General features: G+C 47.3%; 1 protein-coding gene across 2 annotated transcripts in view; it reads right to left on the bottom strand.

The window, feature by feature from the left end:
• Window positions 1-801: 801 nt before the first annotated feature.
• Window positions 802-16,341, bottom strand: part of olfm1b (olfactomedin 1b) — a 30,395-nt gene continuing 14,855 nt past the window's right edge. For both annotated transcript variants that reach the window (XM_072661460.1, XM_072661459.1), the window contains exons 4-6: window positions 13,785-14,004; window positions 8,386-8,492; window positions 802-2,681 (exon numbers count right to left, since the gene is read on the bottom strand). In XM_072661460.1, the coding sequence (XP_072517561.1) occupies window positions 2,007-2,681; window positions 8,386-8,492; window positions 13,785-14,004 (1,002 nt within the window). In that variant the 3' untranslated portion in view covers window positions 802-2,006. The remainder of the gene's footprint in view (window positions 2,682-8,385; window positions 8,493-13,784; window positions 14,005-16,341) is intronic.

Raw genomic sequence — 16,341 nt, 5'->3', positions numbered from 1 at the left:
ACTGAACTCCAGCGTGGTTCTGTATGTAAGTCAGTTGTGAAACAAGTCAGCTGGTGAAATTTCCTCCCTCCTAGATCTTCCTCCATCAGCTGTGAGTGGTATTATTATTGAACAGTGGGACTGGTGCCATGTTAATGCCTATGGGTTCAAATTGGGAAATCCTTCTAAAAGCTCCTGTAGATGGAATAGCGTGGAGCTGTCCCAATACTTTTGTCCATATAGTGCAAATGGTCATCCACCGCTGGTCATGTTAGCATTGTATACGGGGACAAAGAAAATGAAGGGGAATTTCACCACCTCTTTTACCACATGTTTCTGGGGACTGGTGAGAACTGCTCTGGACATGCCAGGTCTATTTTGAGTGACGCTCGAATTCGTTGAGTGTCGATTAGATGGGGACGGGCTTTATGGTTGATGGATTACACTAATCCCCCTCTGCTTGTGTGGACACAGTTGTCCATAATCTGTTATTTTTTGGCGCCCAGAAAGCCACATCCCATAAGCCATACCTACACCAGCCTCGGTTCCTGGAACAAGACTTTCATCATGGGGCCTGCAAACATCTCACGAATAGGAATTGAACAGCGTCATGGTCAGCAGCGATCTCCTGGGTAGCTTGTAGCCTTCTTTTTAGGCTAATGCCAACATCAGGAGGCTACACAGTCGATCCTCACGAGCTGACATATACATACAAAGCGTAGCGTAGTGAAATTCCCCGCTAACAAATCAGAAAGAGAGAAATCAATATTTTTACCCCACCTAAACTCCCGCCCCGTATATCTAGAAACTACCACCCACCCCTCCCACACCCCGTTTAAGGGATCATACAGGTATAAACATTCCTACAAGCACACCTGGGTGCGTACAACCCGCTCATGCAAAATGAAACGCATCTCACAGCTAGTCACAAACACGGAAGATTAACCACAGTAAGGTTCCACCTGAACCCGCCTTGCTATACAGCGTCAGTTACACTGGCCACAGCAGTCATACTGCTTGTAGCGATGCTAATGAATGCGAAGTAGCACACCAGATGCCTACTTGGAAACACTAGCCAGCATGTTAGCAAGTTAGCTTGTTGCGTTTGTTTGTTTGTTTTGCGCTCTTTTGTGTTTTTAATCATCATCTAATGCCTAATAGCACTCTTTGGTCCGACACAGGGTGCTACATTGCTTGTGATAGACGCTGTTGGGGTTTCTTTAATGGCAGGTTCAAGTAAAATCTCAATAGAAACCTTTGAACAACAGCGGAACGTTCAACAGTCGGCGCCCTCAGGCTATCGCTAATTTAGGTTGTTTTTGTTTATTGTTCCTTCGTCCCACATCACAGCCTCCATCAATGTTTGCCAAGTTGAGTATTGCAGACGTAAACCTGGCCCGGCCATGTGTTGGGATGAGATCGCGTAGGATCAAGCCACGTAGGACAAGGCTATGGTCCCGCTACGCTTGTTTGGCTTGGGCTAGGCTGTGATCGTAGGCTATGCGGGAATCTTTTGTACGTAGCACCTAGTGTTCCTCACCGCAGATGGACGGCGCAAGGAGGGGCAAGACATGTCGGCCAAGAGTCAGGGCCGTAACCAGTACGTCAGGTCAGTAGTCCAGCCCCTTTCCTCGATTTCCTTGACAGACACAAAAGGAGTGTCCAACAGATCCTACAATCGTACGATGAAAAATTGGCGTGTTACAAAAACAACGAAAGGCATGACGTTTTTGGCATTCGATCTTGGTTGTTTTTTTTTTTTATATTTTATGGCTCTCTAAATGAATAATCTTAAAAACCTTTTTAGTGCATTCTCTTTGATTTGTAGTTGTTTTTTTTTGTTTTTGTACAATCCATTAGCCCGGCAATTGTTCCGATACCCCGTTACGATACCCAGTTAGATACGTCCTTTTACTTTTTACGAAAGAATCGCTTGAACATCCCGTGCCACTCTATCAACCATCCATCCATCCATCCTGTTCATCACTGCCAATGTCCACTCTTCACGTTCCCCCGGTATTCCACGCTTACAGTTCCTCCGAGCGGATGAGGTGGAAGAGGGTGACGTTGTAGAGCACCTGATGGCCATTGTTCCAAGCATACAGGGCACGGTCCCGAGGATTGTAATCCAACATGGAGATGTGCGAGTACTTATTCTGCAGCGGGATGTCGATGTACTCGTAGGTGGAAGAGTTGGTGTGGTAGGCGTAGTAGACCTTCGTCCCGCCGGAATAGCCGTTGGTCACGTAGAGCGTCCCGCAGATCATGAAGGACTCGCCAGCGCTGCGCTTCGGATGGTTGGTCGTCCACGTCCTGATGATCTGCAAGTTGACGGGGTTGAGCTTGCTGATGACGATGTTGCCCGCGTTCTGATTGGTGGCGTAGACGGCCCAGAGCCCACCCTCATCCACCATTAGGTCAATGTCGGAGTGGCCGCCCCAAGCGTAGTGGTACGCGTTGCTGAAGCCTGCGTTGTCCAGCCTCTGGGTCTTGCTGATGGTGGAGGTCTTGAAGTCGAACTTGATGATGACGTGGCTCTGGAACTTGTTGAAGTAGATGGAGCCATTGTAGACTACCTGGCCCGTTCCAGACCACGGGTGCGGCAGGCGGTGGGATGTGAAGTTGTCGGACGTCATGAATTTCGCCATGGAGCGGTACTCCCGCACAAAGCGGTTGTTGTGGTAACCGTCCATGTAATACACCTGCACAGGAAGACAAGGCGGACAAGTTAATTTTGAGAAAGAGAGGGACAAGATCAACTAGAAAGGAGACTAGTCATTTTAGAAGGATCAGGTAGTGCTGAATAGGGTTGGAACGGAAGTCCCTATATGCAGATACCCTGAGACAAAAGTATTGGGACGCCTGCTCATTCATTGTTTCTTCTGAAATCAAGAGTATTTAAAGAGTTTTTCCTGCTTTTGTTGGAGTAACTGTCTCTACTGTCCAAGAAAGAAGGCTAGTGAGGTCAGGATGTTGGACAATGATGACCACCCCACCTCATCCCATTCCAGAGAACACAGCTTCTGACCTGCTCGACTTCAGGGGTGAAGGTGGGAGTCACGGGTTCACTGTGAAACACGTTTGCCAAGTATCTGAGGGAACTTCGGATAAACAAGCACCAGGGTAATGAATCAAACCCAATCCAGCAGTGTTTAATTGAACACTCTCTTCTCTCCTCACGGTGGAACCTCGCAGTGTTTTGCGCATTTCCTGGCACGCATGGCGAGATTTTCATTCTGGAAATGAAATCCCTGCTGCAGTGGAGCTCGATTAAATCTGACCGCCTTGGGGACTGTCCCGCTCCCACCGCGGGAGAGGCCTGGCCGTGGGCCACTTCGCTGCGAGCACCCGGAACCCTGGGAGGATAATTCCAGATCATTCCGGATAAAAACCTAGCTCTCTACGGAGAGTCCCAGCAGGGCGCAATCTCCTGCCTCTCAGAGGGAGGGAGGGGGTGGAGAGGAAATGTGATAGAGATGGAGAGAGGGCAGAGGAAGAACGAAGAGTGAAAAAGGAAAGGAATGAAGATGACGAGATGAGATAGGGAAGGAGAAGCTTTCTTCTGGCTGGCTCGTTTGTCGGCCACTTCGGGAAGGAGTTATTAAACCCACCAGTTGGAAAAATTCATGAGCAGTGATAAAGGTGACAAGTTCAGAAGCCAGTGGCCGGTATCTGGCTCCGGCAGCATCATTCCTAGGAGAACACTGATCTCGACATGAACAATCTGGTACATTCCGGTGCACTCCGAGACAACGGGACAAGAATAACTGCTGTGGAATTATTTAGTCAGGTTCAACAACCGTGCAACCGAGTTCAACAACCCTGCAAATTCAAGTCATGTCCATAAACATCCTTTGATACCCCAAATCTATTATAAATAAACCCATTATTTCTGCTCTACTGGCTCCATAACAGCGCTCAGTGCTTGCGCCCCTGTGATTGCCACCGGCCATGTAATTTGAAGACCACTCTGTTCCTAGCAGTTCCTAGCAGAGATCAATGCTTTCCACACTGAAAAGTACAGATCAGCTGCTTGCTTGGGCAGCTAACAGCCACCCACCATTTGGGAGCTATTCAAGGGGCGGAGCAAATCCAGGGCAAATCCAGGAAGAAGGTCCTGAGTTTTGGACGAGTGGGCAAATTACTGGGCAAGTTAACATGGTAATTGTCTGGGCAGTACACCAGGTTAACCCTCGAGTACAGTGGCCTTTGGCTCAAACAGAGCAGAGAACGCTCGATAGTTGGGTCGGAGAATAAGTGAACAATCTTCCATGAATTCACATACACTATTTGGGCAAAAGTATTTGGACACCTGCTCATCCAGTGTTTCTTCTGAAATTAGGTATTAAAAGAGTTGATCCTGCTTTTGTTGGAGCAACTGTCTCTACTGTCCAGAGAAGAAGACTTTCTACTAGATTTTGGAGGAGGCACATTGCTGTGAGGATTTGATTGCATTCAGCAACAAGAGCGGTACTGCGGTCAGGATGTTGGATAGAGCTCCACCACCACTAACACAATCCCCTTGGCTTGCATTGCCTTTATGACGTCTAACCATGAGTCTGTTCTAGGCTACGCTAACCCAGTAAACCTCACTGGTTTTAATGGTGCAATGGTTTTACCCCTTCGCACGACAGCACTGCCCAGTTTGGCCGTGCGTGATTTGACATGATTAATGGGCGGTGTTGTTAAGAGAGCGGTTGTAATGTGGTTTGACACAGTAAAGCTCTCGCGCATTCTCACGCAGCATACTAAAGTGTCATAAAGCGCGCCCTGTTGGCAGTTCTACGCCCGCTAACGAAGTACTCGTTGGGCCGCGCATATCAAACGTGCAGATTTACCTTGCTCATTTGCATTTTAATGAGCATGGGGAAATGGCACTTCGGCCCCGAGGAGCCACTTGGGGTTCTGCCCCGCCGTAGTGCTGAGCTGGAAGCAGTGTTTCACACCCGGTGGGGCTGTGGGAGAGGACTAATCTGATCCCAAATCAGCCGTCTTTTAAATTCGGGGGAAGACACAAACGACTTCGCAGGAGCCGTTCTGAAAGCCAGGCTTTAAAGTTTCTGGTCATAAAGCTGTGCGTCTCGGAGTTCCTGTGCTCTACCTTCTTCTTTCTACATTCTGAGGCCATTTCAGGACAGTTTGAGACGATTCTAGAACAGAGTGGATGAGAGGAGAACAGCCCAGAACTGCGTGGATGAGAGGAGAACAGCCTAGAACAGCACAAATGAGAGGAGAACAGTCCAGAACAGCGTGGGTGAGAGGAGAACAGTCCAGAACAGCATGGAATGAGAGCAGAACAGTCTAGAACAGCATGGAATGAGAGCAGAGCAGTCCAGAACAGCATGGGTGAGAGGAGAACAGTCTGGAACAGCACAGATGAGAGGGGAACAGTCTGGAACAGCACGGATGAGAGGAGAACAGTCTGGAACAGCACGGATGAGAGGAGAACAGTCTGGAACAGCACGGATGAGAGGAGAACAGTCTAGAACAGCATGGGTGAGAGGAGAACAGCATGGGTGAGAGGAGAACAGCATGGGTGAGAGGAGAACAGCCTAGAACCGCACAAATGAGAGGAGAACAGTACAGAACAGCATGGAATGAGAACAGAACAGTCTAGAACAGCATGGGTGAGAGGAGAACAGTCTGGAAAAGCACGGATGAGAGAAGAACAGTCTAGAACAGCATGGGTGAGAGGAGAACAGTCTGGAACAGCACGGATGAGAGGAGAACAGTCTAGATGGAGAGAGGGCAGTGGAAAAATGAAGAGTGAAAAAGTGAAGGAATGAAGATGACGAGATGAGACAGGGAAGGAGAAGCTTTCTTCTGGCTGGCTCGTTTGTCGGCCACTTCGGGAAGGAGTTATTAAACCCACCAGTTGGAAAAATTCATGAGCAGTGATAAAGGTGACAAGTTCAGAAGCCAGTGGCCGGTATCTGGCTCCGGCAGCATCATTCCTAGGAGAACACTGATCTCGACATGAACAATCTGGTACATTCCGGTGCACTCCGAGACAACGGGACAAGAATAACTGCTGTGGAATTATTTAGTCAGGTTCAACAACCGTGCAACCGAGTTCAACAACCCTGCAAATTCAAGTCATGTCCATAAACATCCTTTGATACCCCAAATCTATTATAAATAAGCCCATTATTTCTGCTCTACTGGCTTCATAACGGCGCTCAGTGCTTGCGCCCCTGTGATTGCCACCGGCCATGTAATTTGAAGACCACTCTGTTCCTAGCAGTTCCTAGCAGAGATCAATGCTTTCCACACTGAAAAGTACAGATCAGCTGCTCGCTTGGGCAGCTAACAACAGCCAGCCACCATTTGGGAGCTATTCAAGGGGCGGAGCAAAAAGGCAAATACACAGATGTAAGGAGAACAGTCCAGAACTGCATGGGTGAGGAGAACAGTCTAGAACAGCGTGAATAAGAGAACAGTCTAGAACAGCATGGATGAGAGCAGAACAGTCCAGAACAGCATGGAATGAGAGCAGAACAGTTTGGAACAGTGCGGATGAGAGGAGAACAGTACAGAACAGGACAAATGAGAGCAGAACAGTTTAGAACAGCATGGAATGAGAGCAGAGCAGTCTAGAACAGCATGGGTGAGAGGAGAACAGTCTGGAACAGCACGAATAAGAGGAGAACAGTCTAGAACAGCATGGGTGAGAGGAGAACAGCATGGGTGAGATGAGAACAGCCTAGAACAGCACAAATGAGAGGAGAACAGTCCAGAACAGCATGGGTGAGAGGAGAACAGCATGGGTGAGAGAAGATCAGCCTAGAACAGCACAAATGAGAGGAGAACGGTCCAGAACAGCATGGAATGAGAGCAGAACAGTCCAGAAAAGCATGGGTGAGAGGAGAACAGTCTGGAACAGCACGAATGAGAGAAGAACAGTCTAGAACAGCATGGGTGAGAGGAGAACAGTCTGGAACAGCATGGATGAGAGGAGAACAGTCCAGAACAGCATGGAATGAGAACAGAACAGTCTGGAACAACACGGATGAGAGAAGAACAGTCTAGATGGAGAGAGGGCAGAGGAAAAATGAAGAGTGAAAAAGTGAAGGAATGAAGATGACGAGATGTGATAGGGAAGGAGAAGCTTTCTTCTGGCTGGCTCGTTTGTCGGCCACTTCGGGAAGGAGTTATTAAACCCACCAGTTGGAAAAATTCATGAGCAGTGATAAAGGTGACAAGTTCAGAAGCCAGTGGCCGGTATCTGGCTCCGGCAGCATCATTCCTAGGAGAACACTGATCTCGACATGAACAATCTGGTACATTCCGGTGCACTCCGAGACAACAGGACAAGAATTACTGCTGTGGAATTATTTAGTCAGGTTCAACAACCGTGCAACCGAGTTCAACAACCCTGCAAATTCAAGTCATGTCCATAAACATCCTTTGATACCCCAAATCTATTATAAATAAGCCCATTATTTCTGCTCTACTGGCTCCATAACGGCGCTCAGTGCTTGCGCCCCTGTGATTGCCACTGGCCATGTAATTTGAAGACCACTCTCCACTCTCCTAGCAGTTCCTAGCAGAGATCAATGCTTTCCACACTGAAAAGTACAGATCAGCTGCTCGCTTGGGCAGCTAACGACAGCCACCCACCATTTGGGGGCTATTCAAGGGGCGGAGCAAAAAGGCAAATACACAGATGTAAGGAGAACAGCCCAGAACTGCATGGGTGAGAGGAGAACAGTCTAGAACAGCGTTAATAAGAGGAGAACAGTCTAGCACAGTGCGGATGAGAGAACAGTCTAGAACAGCATGGATGAGAGGAGAACAGTCCAGAACAGCATGGAGGAGAAAAGAACAGTCCAGAACAGCATGGAGGAGAAAAGAACAGTCTAAAACAGCATGGATGAGAGGAGAACAGTCCAGAACAGCGTGGACAAGAACAGTCCAGAACAGCGTGGATGAGAACAGTCCAGAACAGTGTGGATGAGAAAAGAGCAGTCCAGAACAGTGTGGACGAGAGGAGAACAGTCTAGAACAGCATGGACGAGAACAGTCCAGAACAGCGTGGATGAGAGGAGAACAGTCTAGAACAGCATGGATGAAAGGAGAACAGTCCAGAACCGGGTGAATAAAAGGAGAACAGTCTGTAACCGAGCGAAAGGACAGAAAGAACAGATTTGCTCATGATCGGAACACATCCAAGCTCATCAGTTAAACATGGTGGAGATAGTGTTGTGGCCTGAGCTCCTACAGCTGCTCCTGCAATGGGCCCACTGATCTTCACTGATGAGGTCAGTCGTGGTTGGAGCAGAGGAGGTCAGAAGCCTACAGAAGCCGGTTTACAGAGATGTGTCCCGGTCTAGTCGGGGGACGTCGTCTCGTAGTGAGACACACCGCCAACACGACCGAGCCTCATAAAGAAGTGTGTGTACTCACTCTGGTGTCTTCCTCATGAGCCAGGGGGTCAGTCATCCAGGATCCGAAGCGAGATCCAGATGTTTTGATGGTGATTGGTTCACTGATGCCCGTCAGCTTACCGCACGCTGCAGAAACACACACACACACACACACACACACACACACACACACACATTTTAATTATGATGGACATGCTGATGCCCATCAGCTCAGTGCTGAAAAACACCCTCCCACCCCTACACACACATAAATACACACACACACTTACTCACTCCTCATTACAGACAGCAGTTTCAACTCGTACACCAGCTGTGTGAGAGGTGGGGGTGTGGTCTTCCCTCATTAAGGTGGGGGGATATTCGCTGATTGCTGTTCTGCCCCCCTTAATTACTACAGTTGGTCTAAACGAGCCCTGATTGGGGCATTTATCTCGTTCTACTGAACAGGAGTCAGGCATAATGGGTTCTAATGGACAAAGACATGAACAGAGACGAGGGTGAGAGCGAGAGAGAGAGAGAGAGAGACAGAGAGAAAGAGAGAGAGAGAGAGAGACAGAGGGAGAGAGAGACAGAGAGAAAGAGAGAGAGAGAGAGACACAGAGAGAGAGAGCGAGCGAGCGAGCGAGCGAGCGAGCGAGAGAGAGAGAGAGAGAGAGAGCGCAGTAGTTCCTGTTATCATTCTCTGAGCAGAAATGCTGCAAGAATGGTGAAACACAATACCCCCCTACACACACACACACACACACAGTTCATTAGGAAGCCTGGTTTTCTAATAAATGAAATGAATAAGGTTTAATTAATCCTCCAGGTAAGTGTTCTGGTGGGGTAGCTCTCTCTCTTTCTCTCTCTCTCTCTCCCTCTGTCCATTCTGTCAATTTCTTTACCTTCTTTTACACTTTAATGAGAAACAGAGAGAAAAAGAAGACAGAAAGGCAGTGAGGGAGAGAGAGAGAGAGAGAGAGAGAGAGAGACAGTGAGGGAGGGAGACAGTGAGGGAGAGAGACAGTGAGGGAAAGAGACAGTGAGGGGGAGAGACAGTGAGGGGGAGAGAGAGGGATCAGGACTTTTTTGATGGTTTTCTGAAGAAGAAACAGAAAGAACACAAAACAAGAAGTGAAGAAAGAAGAGAAGAAAGTAAGTCAGAGACACAGAGGAATGAATAAGAAACAAAGAAAGAAAGAAAGCAAAGAACTATAGAAACTAAAGCAGGAGCTGAAAAAGACAAACGTCATTAAAATAGAAGAAACAAACGAAGTAAAGAAAGATGAAGCTAAAAAGAAAGAAAAAGAAAAAAGAAAAAAATGGAAACAAAAGAAATAAGAAAAAAAATAAACAGAAACAAAAATAAAACAAACCCAAAAGAAAGAGAAATAAAATTATAATAATAATGAAGAAAGAAAGAGGGAAGGAAAGGGAAGCAAAGAAGCACTGAAATAAAGAAAGACTGAGAAAAAGAGAGAGCGCGAGTGCGCGAGCGAGCGAGCGAGAGAAAGCGAGCTTATTTGTGTCAACACTAAGTGTGTTTGACATCTTTGGCAGCCGGTGGAATTAAACTGTTCCTGCCGACGACAAATCTTATGTAATCCCCCCAAAAGCCCCCCTCCCCGCCGCCCCCCGGTGCGCTGGTGTTCGGGGGCAGATGTGCTGCACTCTAATTGTGCTGCTATCTTTAGATCCTTCTCGATAGTGAAAGCAGGTCAGACGAGTGTAAACATGCTTCAGAGCTCAGCGTCTGCAGCTGTGGGTTTATTAGACACTCCTCGTTTCTCCCACCTTATATCCCCACTGTCCTGGACTGTCACTGCCTTTCTGGGACGCTGCCTGACATGGTGAGGTTCATGGTAGTGTGTGTGTGTGTGTGTGTGTGTGTGTGTGTGTGTGGTGGTACCAGTGGATTAGGCACAGTGGTGGTGCTGGTGTTTATTACACTTGTCACTGCTGGGTTAGGAGGAGTTGTCCAAGAGTTGTCCGCACAAGAGCAGCTCTGTGGTCAGAAACTCTAGGGTGTGAGTTTGAGCGGAGTCTGAGTCAAATCTAATGTCTCTAGGGTACGAGTCTGAGCCAGGGACAAAGTTTTTGGTGTGCAAGTCTGAGTTGAGCCCTTCATGTATAGGGTGCATGTCAGAGTTGAGTCTCAAGTTTCTAAGGTGCGAGTCCAAGTTGAGTCTCAAGTTTCTAAGGTGCGAGTCCAAGTTGAGTCTCAAGTTTCTAGAGTGAGTCCAAGTTGAGTCTCAAGTTTCTAGAGTGAGTCCAAGTTGAGTATCAAGTTTCTAGAGTGAGTCCAAGTTGAGTCTCAAGTTTCTAGGGTGCAAGTCCAAGTTGAGTCTCAAGTTTCTAGAGTGAGTCCAAGTTAAGTCTCGAGTTTCTAGGGTGCAAGTCCAAGTTGAGTCTCAAGTTTCTAGGGTGCCAGTCCAAGTTGAGTCTCAAGTTTCTAAGGCGCGAGTCCAAGTTAAGTCTCGAGTTTCTAGGGTGCAAGTCCAAGTTAAGTCTCGAGTTTCTAGGGTGCCAGTCCAAGTTGAGTCTCAAGTTTCTAAGGTGCAAGTCCAAGTTGAGTCTCAAGTTTCTAGAGTGAGTCCAAGTTGAGTCTCAAGTTTCTAGGGTGCAAGTCCAAGTTGAGTCTCAAGTTTCTAGGGTGTGAGTCCAAGTTGAGTCTTGAGTTTCTAGAGTACGAGTCCAAGTTGAGTCTCAAGTTTCTAGAGTGAGTCCAAGTTGAGTCTCAAGTTTCTAGGGTGCAAGTCCAAGTTGAGTCTCAAGTTTCTAAGGCGCGAGTCCAAGTTAAGTCTCGGGTTTCTAGGGCGCGAGTCCAAGTTAAGTCTCGAGTTTCTAGGGTGCCAGTCCAAGTTGAGTCTCAAGTTTCTAAGGTGCGAGTCCAAGTTAAGTCTCAAGTTTTTAGGGTGCAAGTCCAAGTTGAGTCTCAAGTTTCTAAGGCGCGAGTCCAAGTTGAGTCTCAAGTTTCTAGGGTGCAAGTCCAAGTTGAGTCTCAAGTTTCTAAGGTGCGAGTCCAAGTTAAGTCTCGAGTTTCTAGGGTGCGAGTCCAAGTTGAGTCTCGAGTTTCTAAGGCACGAGTCCAAGTTAAGTCTCGAGTTTCTAGGGTGCGAGTCCAAGTTGAATCTCAAGTCTTTAGGGTGCAGGTCCAATTAAAGGCATGAATCTGAGCCAGGGCCAATGTATCTTGTGTGCAAGTCTGAGTCGAGTCTCTGGGGCATCTGTCTGATTTGAGACCAGCATGCATAGGGTGCGAGTGTGAATCGAGTATCAAGTCTCTAGGATGCAAGTCCGAGTCAAATATCGGGTCTCTAGGGTGTGACTCCCAGTTGAGTCAAGTCTCTAGAGTGCGGGTCCAAGTAAAGTCTTCAATCTGAGCCACAGTCAGTGTTTCTGGTGTGCAAGTCTTTAGGGTGCGAGTCTGAGTCAAGTCTCAAGTCTCAAGAATGCGAGTCCAAGTTAAGGCCCTGCGAGTCAGAAAGGACTTTTTGGGGTCTGACGCTCAAGTTAAGTCTCGAGTGTCTTGAGTTTAGTTCGACTGTGATTCCAATTCCAGTCTCTGGGCAAACTCAAGTCAGTAAAGGGCAAGTCTGACTCAGGTTATGCGTCTCGACATGCTAGTCAAGAGCAACTCTCTTGCAGTCCTTAATGAGCAACATGGGCTGGGTTTCCAATAAAGTGTCCTCTATATATTCCTAGGTTTTTCCCAAATTCCCAAATCAGAGCAAGTCAGAGACATGCAGAGAGAGAAGAGGCAGTGTAAGTATCAGATTCTTAAGTCTTTTATCTGGCTGAGAGTCATTAACACTGGAGGCAGGTTAATCCAGTGGATTAGTGTGTGTGAGTGTGTGTCTTGCTTACATCAAAGGGAGCTGTGACAGCTGTGTGTGTGTATGTGCCAGTGCTTCCCTTTGATTACCCCAAGTTCCTTAACGAGTCTGTGATTTGGAAAAGGCTGACTTTAGATGGGAATGTCACAGCCAGTCGAGCTTAATATCGGTAAGAGGATTAAATTCATTGTCATGCAGACTTGCCCTGCGGCATTAAGCCCAAAGCTTCATTTATACGCTGCAACTAATGTGTTTTGACGTCAGATCGCCAGGTTTTGAAGGGTCATGGACAGTGCATCATCTCTGTTGAATCGATGGTGTAGTCCTAGTTACCCTCATACCTGTCTCGGCAGGCTGGAAAGCAAGGTCATGGACATGAGTACGTGTTGATAATGGGCACTCAAAGTGGGATTCGAACTGAAAGGCTCAGGATCTGTCTGCAAGGTAGCGGTAGAAGCGCCTTCCGGTCAATCACAACCATCTCCGACCTCACAGCGTCCTCCATCAAGCGAAAGTAGGGCTGAATGGCAAGTTCAGACACAGGCTTTCTGATCATCTAGTGGGCGGGTTTTCAGGGGGTGCGAATACGAGTCGAGTGACTGGGGGTCAAGTCTCAAGTCTTTCAGGTGCAAGACCTAATCAAATCTAGAGTCACCAGGTCTCCAAATTTTTAGTTCGTTTACGCCAAGTCACGAGTCAGTTAAGGGCCAGTTTGACTCAAGTCACGAGTCCAGTGCAGGTGAGTCAGAGTCAAATTCTAAGAGACTCAAGTCCCAAGTCTTCCAGGTGTAAGACTATACTGTCGCTTTGGCGCAAATGGAAGTCTCCAAGTCTACAATTTCTGGGGTCTAAATTTACAGCAAGTCATAAGTCAAGTCCCAGCGAGTCTGAGTCAAATTATGAATGTTGTGTTCATGTCCTTGGGACTTGGATGTGGAAATCTCAAGTCTTCCAGGTGCAAAACCTAACCAAATGTAGGGTCACTTTGGTGAAAATTGAAGTTGTCAAGTCTCCAAATTCTGGGGTCCAAGTTTACGCCAAGTCACGAGTTAAGAGCAAGTTTGACTCAAGACAAGTGAAGTGCAGGTGAGTCTATGTCAAATTGTTGAGTGTTGTGTTGGTCCTTGGGACTTGGATATGGAAGTCTTTCAGGTGCAAAACCTAATCAAATCTAGAGTCGCTCTGGTGCGAAAGGAAGTCTACAGTTTCTGGGGTCTGGGTTCATGGCCAGTCAAGAGCTGAGGGCGAGTCAGAGTTAAATTGAGTGTTGTGTGTATGTCTTTGGGCGGTGGGATGTGGATAACCACACTAACAGCTCAATTACACCGTAAATGGGGCAGCCATAGTTTACTGTAGGCCTATGTGGGTTGGTGTAGTAGTTGGTGGTCTTTGCAGCGTATTGGGTGCAGTGCCTTCCCCTTGTGGCAGAACAGGGTTTAATTCCTCGTCTGGGCACGCCCACCACTCTACACCCATAAGAGTCCTTTCAACTCTACTGTCTCCTACCTTTGTAACCTGATTCATGAGTAAGAGCTCTGGATAAGAGCATCAGACACATGGTAGATCGATATGGCTCAATTGCATCCCAATCGTGACCCCTTACCAAGTTTCTGCATGCATGCTCGGAGTCTCTCCTCCAGGCTGGAGACTCGCGAATGAAGCTCGTCGTAGTCGTAGGCTCCCATCTCCTGCTGCAGGAGAGCCAGGCTGGCCGTCAGGTTCTGCACCTCCTGCTTGAACTGCAGCACCAGCCTTGCGTCCGCCTTGTACTCCTCCAGCACGGGGATCAGCGGCCGCAGCTCCGCCATCTTCGCCTTTATGGCCTGCAAACATCCCACAGAGCGAGCTCAGACCAGCATGGGGCAATTAAGCCCCCTCAAATACAAGAGAGACCACCATCTGTCCATGGTGTACAATCCTACTGCCCTCTCTACTCTGATGTGAGGGTGTGTATATGTGTGTGAAGACTGTATCATATCAATAGACTATCATATTGTAATGATATTGGTACATGTTGTGGAACCCTTTAGACCCCGCAGTCATCTTTGCCGGCCACTCTAAATTGCAGTATAAAGGTCATGGGCGGTGTCAGTTTAGTTTTTGTCCGAAATCAATTACTGCATTCGGCGATATCAGGATTGCACAATGGAAAATACTACAAAATGATGACCAGCTGATTTACTGCCATTATCAAAATGATTGGCCCTTTTGCTCAAAATGATCCAGGTAATGTCCATGTAGGGCCTATATTGGTAGCCTTTCCTTGGGTTCCATGTTGGATGCCCACCATGGTCAGGGAAGGGGCAGGAGGGGTCAAGCATGGGCCTAGGATGAGACCCGTGTGAAATTAAGGCGGTCTTTTAACAATAAGGAAGCCCAACTGGGCCCAAGTAACAAAGTATGTACAAACCCACTCAGGGGCTCACATCCACCAGGAACCCATCTAGCCCATGAGTCTGTTGGCTGTACAGAGCCTGAGTTACTGGAACTGAGCTTTTCCCTGGAACTTCCTCCAAGGAACTCAGGAGAGATATGTGACATCATGGTCTCCACAAGTGCCAAAAAAAATTAAAACTGAGTCATGTTTGGATCTTTCTGAAAGACAATGATCCAAAACATGAGACTCAAGCTTCTGACATGGCCACCCCCAGTACCCTGGTCTAAATCCGATTAAAAATCTGGAGGGTTAGGAAGCCCTGGGACTGTAGGATTTGGACAGATCCTTTTTCAATCTCAGAAAGCAGGAGAAACCTCCTTTGTGCTAAATGCAAGGGTGCCAAAAATCATGACAGTGCTTTTCATGTTGTCAGATTGAATTGGGAAGAATCAGACTGAAATCAGATTGAGATCAGACTGAACTGAAGGAAATCTGAGCTGAAAAGCCCTAAAGACAAAGCGTGCCAATAGTTCTGGAGCAGACTGTAATGCCGTGCCATTTTTTCTCCAAGTGTACGACTTAACAAGTGTGTACATGAATGAGGTATACGTGTGTGTATCTATGCTGGTGTGTGTATTTGTGTATAGGAGAGCCATTGAGAGACCAGAAGCCAAACTACAGCAAGAGCTCTAGCTATCGGATGGAAATCAAGCGCTCGGAACACGTTGAACAATTGGGAAATCACTTTATTGGTTTTCATGGATTCAACAGCAAAGGCGAAACATGCTCAGTTTGACATGTTACACACAACAACGTGGCTTCCAACTATGTTCCATTATTGTTAAGCGTAGTTTTATTGTATTCCAGTAACCAAATATAGCAGAGAGACAAAATGAGGAAAGCAACGTAGGCAGTTAGCAACTAGAAGCCATCGTAACTCTTATGATAACAGCAAGGTTACTACAAATCAAAGGAGAATACTGGTCAGAGTAAGTATGCAAATGAAACCTAATGAGGGAATTTATGGCGCATGCAGGAAGGGATCTGATTGGTGGGTCGAAAAGGAAGGGGTGTGGGGGGAGGGGTTGTATTATCTTACAGTTTAATGGTGTATAATAAGAGTACGAGAACTGTGACATAAACGGCGTGACTGACGCCCACTTCAGCCAATCGTGGGTTAGACCTGCCTCTTCTGGCCTCAGGCTCTCCTATAATGTCTTTATAGTTAGCCCTGCAAGCAAGAAACAACAAACTGAGTACAGGAAGCTAGCTCGCTAACCTTGCTAACACACACCCATACACACTGCGCGCACACACACACTTTCAAGCAAGGTTGATTGCACACACAAATCACAGAATTATATTTGTAGCAAGCTGCAGGTTGGTGCGGTTGAGTTAGCATGCATCCATGCAGAGGAACGACTCAGAAATGCTAATTCCGCTAGCAGAGTGCAAACGAAGGGCTCCGAAGACACCATTTAGCATGAAATCGCACAGCCACCAGTTAGCTTTGTTCCAATGACATCATGCTAACTGGTGCCTACTAGCTTCAATTCCTTAGCATGGTAGCTTGAGCTATTCCTCTAGGACCAGAGTGTGTTAGTGAGTAAATGTGCCTCAAAACACAGCGTGTGACTTAATAAATATGCAATAGCGCTAACCATGTGCAAGTGTGTGTGTGTGTGTGCACGCATGGGTATGCTAACTGTGCCTGCAAAAAAAACTACGTAGAACAGTCAGGTGAGTGGATTAGGTGTTTGGATTAGCCGGGCTAAAAGGGCAG

The sequence above is a fragment of the Salminus brasiliensis genome, chromosome 18 (assembly GCF_030463535.1).
Source record: "Salminus brasiliensis chromosome 18, fSalBra1.hap2, whole genome shotgun sequence".
Taxonomy (NCBI): Eukaryota; Metazoa; Chordata; class Actinopteri; order Characiformes; family Bryconidae; genus Salminus; species Salminus brasiliensis.
Note: the sequence above shows the minus strand (reverse complement) of the source record. Positions and strands in the feature narration are given on the sequence as shown.